At 41.2% G+C, this 7,828-nt stretch overlaps 1 protein-coding gene across 1 annotated transcript; it reads right to left on the bottom strand.

The window, feature by feature from the left end:
- Window positions 1-2,192: 2,192 nt before the first annotated feature.
- Window positions 2,193-5,847, bottom strand: LOC148870583 (aspartic proteinase PCS1-like). Its single transcript, XM_088972552.1, has one exon. It carries the CDS (start codon window positions 3,752-3,754, stop codon window positions 2,468-2,470), a length of 1,287 nt encoding a protein of 428 aa, XP_088828678.1. The 5' UTR covers window positions 3,755-5,847; the 3' UTR covers window positions 2,193-2,467.
- Window positions 5,848-7,828: the final 1,981 nt, after the last annotated feature.

Genomic DNA, 7,828 nt, shown 5'->3' on the forward strand with positions numbered 1-7,828 from the left:
GTGTGCACCAATACCACAACATACTCGTACTAGATAAATTAGAAGCTCTTCTGCTTAATTGCAAATTGAGGGTTTGTATGGGAGTCAATGAACAATGGGTCAAACTCAACTATATGGCTAAGATTTTGGATATAGATCTTGGTTACTGGGACAGCCCTTCCCCTTTGTTGAACATTTTGTTTCTTTTTAGTTTAAATATCAAAAAAGAAAAACCCAACTACGAGCACTTAATTTTTTTTTTTGACACCTGTTCGTTAAAATTTTTCCAATTTATCCTCGAAAAAGATTACTATGTTGTACCAGTGTTTTTGAGCCACCATTGACCCAGACAGTTGGCTCGGGAATCGTTCAGGCAACCGGTTCTGTTTTTACATAAACTCGAAATCTGGTCAAAAACCATTGAAAAAGTCAACAAAACTTTGGCTCAGGCGGTTGAATTGTTGAACTGTCAACCCGTTCAACGGTTTTTGACCATTTTTTTATTTTTAATTGTTTTTTTTATTTTTCCTACCAGAATGAACCATCCGTTCAAACTGGACCGTCAGACCATTGACCCGGAAACCGGTGATTAAAACGGTTCCGTTTCCATTTTTTAGAACATTGTATTGTACTCATTGAACGAGCCTACTATTTCCGATCCCCATAGGCTTTGATTAATTAGTATCATAATTAAGTAAATGTAAGTTAGGGAGCATGTCTTGTTCAGATTGCCTGGCTCTGAGTAAGATCGATATCTCTTGTTTGATCTAGCTTACCAACAGTCCAACACTACAGCTTCGTTTACTTGTTTCCAGAAAAAGAAAGAAAGAGTGATAGCAGCAGCTGGCTTGTTTAACATGTGCCTTGGTCCCAATTAGCGTTTCTGTGTTTGTTTATTATGGTTCAATTCAATGAACCCGGATTGCTCTCTAGTCGGTTTCAGATCCATCCAATGCGTAAAAGAAAGCTTCACACTCACGATAAGTCGATGCCGATGGTCTGTCCGCCGCTACTCACTTACACATGAACCCATGGGCCAATTGTGGATCCATGTTTTTACTTTCAAATGATAATGGGGCCAGAGGGTGACTGGTGAGTGGTGAAGGTGGGGCCTCACCTCATGACTCGATTAACTCATTAGTCATTCCATGAACTAATTATTAATTAAAGTAATTGGCTTCATTGATTTAATTAGACAAACGCCCAAAAGGATTATTATAATTAATTTATTATGCAAATGCAATGCCATGAATATTATGGATGACTTTACCTGGTCCTGGCTGTGGAATTCTTGCTCCATCTTTAGCTTCCAATCTCCACAGTGAATGAAAGGAAAAAAGTGGTTGGTGATTCACGGGCCTACGGCTTGGGAAATAGACCATGACTACTGCTGGCTGGTCCCCTCCAGTCCTCTCCTCTCCTCTCTCGTCCAAGGCAGAAGACCCAGTTAAAAGGTCATTTCTTTTGAAGATCTTTGCTAAGGGTCCCTCTCTATTCAATTGTGTGTGCGTGTCCCACCAAGGACGGTACTCCCCTTTACAAGGCAAACCCTACCCCAGGTCAGGTACTCCTGGCGACCCTTCTCTTTGGTGGAGAAAGTTAGTGGTCCGGCTGGCCGGGGCACCCTTTGTCTCTTGATAAATAATAACCATCCCTCTACCTCTACATCTCATCTTGGATTAATTTACTCGATCATAAAAACAAATATACAATATAAATATATAAATATATATATATATAAAATAATATAAAATATAAGGTTTTCCGCTTTATATAAATTTGTATTTATACTCTTTACAAGATAATATAAAGTATTACTCTAAATTCTCTACATCTATGATACCCCTTTTTTAAGGTAAAATATATGCATATTTTGAAAAGAAAAGAAAAGAAAAGAAAATGTCAATAGAATATAAATTGCGAAAAAATAAATAAATAAAAAGAATCACGTATGTATGTTATGACTTATGACACAGTCTGGTAGGTTGTGCTAGACAATTCGACAGGAATTAGGATATGCTCTTCACGTAACGCTAGCTCCCTACCACCGTGTATTAGGAATATCTCGCTCTGAAAAATAAACTGACAAGTACACGAGAACGAGATGCTTCCGATATGCGGCTGATACGTGCTCTGAGGTCGGTGTGAAAACTGAAAAGCGTCATGTGAAAAGCAGATCTGGACTCATTTGCCAGGACGATGAGCTGATGAAGTCAGCACCAAAACAATAAATAATAGTTAATTAGAATGTTAACATGATTCTTTACAACTTAGAATGAAAACTACAAGAGTAATCCACACTGTCCGATCGATGGGCCACCTCTGATATTTGCACAGTAGCCGGTACCCCAAAAGAGGTGGGCCATGGATTGGACAGCATGGACCTATTCAACAGAAAACTCCTTTACTCCTTCCTTTTCGTCGGGAGTAGGGATCATTACAGTAGGACGATCCCGAAAACTACACCACAATAACTCAACTCAAAATACTAAAGACCCATGCTTAACTTTTGACCCGCCAGATCACACCTAACCGGGGCCAAACCCACCCTTGATCCTTGCAGATCGAATTCCACCCACACGTTCTGTTGGTGATGATGCCCAATAACGTACGCCTCCACCCCCAACAGATCAGAGTTCCCAAAAGTGAAACAGTAGACCGCATCACTACCTCTCACCTCCCCTGGTACCCGATACAACAGGGGATCCCCCGATACCGTCATCTCGGCCCCACGAAACATTAGACTCACCGTCGGCAATGGTGGCAGACTCTGCTGAGTCAATGGAACCCGGTAACACAAATCCATCGCTCCTTGAAAGGTGAAGTCCGGCTCCTCCAAAACCGTCAAAACCCCTTTAGTCTGCTGCAAGAACTCGTTCTTCAACGCCGTGTAAGCTGGACCGAGTAGGAAGGTGAATTGGGTCCCCGAGTCGACCATCGTCTGACCCGCTCCCGTGTGGTCCGGCACGAACACCGATTTGGGCAGCGGAAGTACCTTCTCTGAAACCCTAATCCCTTCCAGCTGAACCGTGTAAGCGACTCGGTCAAAGTAGGGTAACGGAGTGGAAATTTGGATCAGCGGAGTGTAGTTTAACGGGCTGAGCCAGGAGAAGCTCGCATCCCCAAGCAGTAGTACGCCAGAGGAATCACGATCCGAGATGCAGTAGGAGAATTTCGGGAAACTCATCTGAGAAACGAATGAGAGAGAACCTCGATTCATACCCATTAACCCTGTAGTCTTCGAATCTTCGTCATAGGTGCTACTACTGGAATCCATGCAGCCAAAGATCGTCCCTGGTATAGGCGAACTCCCGATGTAGAAAGTATCGTACGCGAGGTTTCCTTCACTGGTAGACATGTCTGCATATGAGAGTGTGGCGTGGCAGAGCTTGTTTGGGTCACACGAGACGGGTATAGGGAAGTCACTGGTTCGAGTCGTACAGGTGGGCGTAGTACAGGGAACCGGAGAATAGGAAGAGGAGCGAAGTGGGTCGAATGTGGTCTGCAAATTTGGGGATTTTTTACAGTGAAGCCAGGAGAGCTCACTTCCGGTGTCAAGTACCATGGTAACGTTTTGTGGAGGTGTCCCGACCGTGAGAGAGATCGTTAAGCTGACGTTGTGGTGGAAGGAGAGCTTGTTAGCGGGTTTTGGAAAGGAGAGAGAAGGGATTACCTGGGTTTTGAGCGGTAGGAAGACTGTATCTTTTGAACAAAAGCAGAGATGGGATTGAATAAAGAGAAGGAAAATAAGATGAACAATAAGAAAAGGAGCCATGGAACAGCAATTCAGGGTACGATTGCGATGGACTGATTATAAGAACCCTTAATTACCTGAGTTGAAAACTCAGGGGAAGACCAAAGAAGAAGAAAGGCAGTTGGAGCTTGAAAGCTGGGCGAGTAGTAGACTGGTAAGAGATGAAGAGCTTTTTTTTAAATAGAATCAGAAAATCAGCTGGACTGCAGGGATTTTGAGTGAGTTTGTGTGGTGTGAATCTGAGTTCTGAAATCTATTCATATTTATAGAAATCAAATATCTAGATATCTACTAGAATTCTAGCTAATCTAAAATTGCGATTTGCGAACGATAGTATATCGCTGTCGCCCTGTGCGTCTGTCTGTGCATATTTATACAATTGACAATTACTATTTTGTCTTGGTAAATAAAAACGAAAGTTCCTGAGTCTCCTTCTAGGAGATTGATTAATTTTTTATGTCACCTTTTTGTGAGAACCTGGCACTGGCTGGTTGCTATAATGACCGACATACCCTATTAGAAAAGGTTTCTATCAGAGCTACAAGCCTACAACTGGGGGTAAAACTTGGAAAATAAATATTGTTATTAAAAATAACAACGCTGCTTCCCACTAGTTTGTACAAGTTTACAAACGCGAACCGCCACACTCCATTTGTATATTTGCATGGGAATGCTAATAACATTAAAAATGGATTTGTTTTATAAACAGGATATAAGTTATTGCTAATTGATTAGCTGCTACCACCAATTAAATTAATGAAACATCAACTTGGACCTTTTCGGTAAACATGGAGAACGTTACAGAGAAGAGTTTTTACGTTTTGCGCCCCACTTAAGGCGCTCCACTAGTGCCCAACAACATATCCCAACCAACCCTCCCAATGGCAAAGTACGGGAGATGTTCTCAATTCACGATTGGGATTGGGATGGATGTGCTGTAGGGCGCAGATGTGAATCAGATAGAGAGAAAACCGAGCTAGACGTAGACTTGTTGCGCATGATCGGGAAGCAAGCGATCCATCGGGATCAGGGACTCAGGGTGTCAGCCATTGTTTTGGTAGTCGGGTATTATCTCTTTTTTGTGAGTCTCCAAACGCACAGATCTTCTTGATTTTGTTTCCAATTGCAGTATTTTTGATGGATGGCATGAAATGACTATTCTCTCTCTCTCTCTCTTTTTTTTTCTTTGGAAATGAGAATTCATTTCAATTAATTCTAATTTCATCCTCTATCAAACCTGTGAGAAGAATAGACCATTCTAATTTTGATATCAAAAGATTTCCATTCCCATTCCAAATGCAACTCAAACGGACCCTAAAATATTCGAAACACTTTGGTTTGTGTGAGAGATTGAACTATGTTGAAACACTTCGGTTTGTGTGAGAGATTGAACTATGTTGTTTTGGAGAAGGACTAAAAAGGGTCCGTACTGGACCAAAAATCCCACTAGTGGCTTAATTACCTTTTCAGTAATTTGGACCGGAGTGGGAGGACAAGGGAGGGGGGGGGGGGCGGGACAAATTCAAACTTGGGTCCTAAACTTGTATACAAACAGACAAGCAACAATTGGAAGGAGGCGCCTAACATATAACCTCATTTAATTGGTGAGACCTGAGAGCTAGCTCTGTGTCACAGTGATTCCCCTCCTAAACCGACCTATTTGTATTAAAACGACTACTCAAAAAAGTAGCCTAAGAGGATTGCAGAGGGAGAGAACAAACAACCAAAATCAATCAGTAGGTGGGAGTGGAAGCCAGGATGTGTGCCGCCACTGACCACTGGCACTAGCACATATAAATTAGATGATGACCCGGCCTGAAATAGAAGAATTGAATCAACAATTAGTCAAATGTGATCCCGGCCATCCATTGTACCACGTTGGTTTTTCAAGAGAAGCTGTGGATGGTGAGCCCAGCAGGGTCAATACGTTCAGGTCAATTTTGGGCTTCTGGACAAAAAAAAAGTGGAAAAGAAAAGAGTCGGACCCATTATCGTCACTCGGATGGATGGTCCCATGGGCCATGGTAGATACTGTGCCATTTGTCATATAGGGCTGGTTGTAGTTGGGTCTGGAATATAGATTGGGAGGAATGCTGTCTACGCTTTAAATGTGTTACTTTCTTTCTTGGATGGAATTGAATGGGCAGGAGAAGGACGAAGCTTTATATATTTTTTTCTTTGTTCGATGTTGTAGTTGTTATCCGCGTAGCGCTGGTTGACAGATTAGCTCATAAGACCTATAAAAATCAATGAACAATCGAATCCAAACAAATGAATTTGGTGTAATCTCCCTATCGGAGCTTAACTTGGAGAAAACGATTTCATCATCGGAAGGTGTTGTTATTGGAATCTATATTATATATCTAAGTCCAATCCCCATTCGGCCATTCCCATACAAAGTCTTAGTCTCCGATGATATGAAGATAAGATTTAACAACAGGCGTGATAAACGAGTCATAATCAATCGCACACGGGCATGTGTGGGACCCGTTAGATGATTGATGACTACACTAAGATTCCTGGATGATCAGGAGACGGAATTTCGGAGTGAGTGACACGTGGAAGACAATCAAGTGGCTACTCTACTTTCCATAAAGCGAATGCAATTCAAGGAGGAACTTGCATATATCTACCAGTTTCACGTACACGTAGTAAAATTAAAAAGCATCTGGGAGAGTTTCCCTGGTTGTTTGACGGACGAGAGCTCAACGATTTGAATCGACTACTGTTAGATCTCCCATCACTCCTCACTAGCTACTGTCCACGTCGTTTGATCGGGTTGAAGGTTGATAAAACGTAGCTACGCTAACAATATTCATTGCCAACTCTCTGTCTCTCTCTCTCTCTCTCTAGATCTCTCTATCTTTTGAGAATTGAGATGGGACTTGGGAGAGAATCATAGACGACCCAAATTCCACGCAGTAGCAAGCGCTCCAGATAAAACTTCCCCCAGAACAAGAACAAGGGAAAGATTGACATGGCAGTACGTTTTGACGCAGCTCGTGACGGGTTCTTCTGCTGGTCGATTCTACTTCTATCAGGAAGAAAGCATGACTAAAAGAATCTAAGAAGCCTTCCACGTATCAACTTGGTTAGAGGTCCAAAACTGTCTATTCAATATTCATGCATGGAATGAATCTCATTTAAAAGTTAAAACTAAAATGAAAGAAACTTTTTAATGAATACCACCTGCCACAAAGTAACGATCTCTATATGTGGATAGAGAATTCGATGAACGGTCGGGATTGATCACAAGATTCTTCGAATCATCATATAGTTAATTACTTTTTCTTTTAATTAGAAAAGAAGAGTAATCATATTACTTTGGTACAAGGTCAACCTCAACTGAAGCATGAAAAAGGCTCTGATCAGCTGGTTGGTTCTAGAAATATAAACCATGAACCACTCCAGTACAAGATGTACCAATAAGCCCCTATTGGCTTTAATCATTCTCAACTCAAGTTAGAAGAAGCAGATATATACAAGGTACGTATATGGCAAAAACCAAAAAGGGGGCGGTTTCCCATTCCCTGGTTCAATTATTTGTTACTTTTGGCCGAGAAATTGGATCAAACAATCATTTCTCATCGCATCGGGCACAAACTTCAAATAAGCATGTCGATTATTCCTTTTGGGCTTGGGTAACTCTCCTAATTAATTAATTAATTAATTAAACCCTCCTGCAGCTTTTAGCTTTTGTGGAAGAACAAATAGGAGCATGCTCAGTGTGGGTCCACCATCGATGAACCATTGGTACAATGGACATGCAGTAAGAGGTGGCATCATAGTAATGGCTTAATTAAAAAGACATCTTAATTAACTTCCCAATCAAGCAAAAAGAAAATTAATTAGCACTATCACAAATGCATTTGGTGGCGTAGCAATTAGCATCACCATATGTATGGCCATACCTGGTTTATTTTAGACAAATGATCTAAGTTTTTTTTTTTTTTTTTCTCTTTCCAAACAGAACTTTAGATATTTTAGATCCGGTTTAGGAGATATAGTCTTCAATAATCAACTCGATTAGATGCCCTAAACCACCAAATAAGTAGACCATTTTAACCATTCAAAAATTATTTACTCGTACTTGAT

Source organism: Nelumbo lutea, chromosome 2, assembly GCF_056320005.1.
Source record: "Nelumbo lutea isolate HS-2025 chromosome 2, American lotus-T2T, whole genome shotgun sequence".
Classification (NCBI taxonomy): domain Eukaryota; kingdom Viridiplantae; phylum Streptophyta; class Magnoliopsida; order Proteales; family Nelumbonaceae; genus Nelumbo; species Nelumbo lutea.

Bases quoted from the DNA above. Each gene is read 5' to 3' on its own strand.
- LOC148870583 (XM_088972552.1), bottom strand. From the start codon at position 3,754: ATGGCTCCTTTTCTTATTGTTCATCTTATTTTCCTTCTCTTTATTCAA.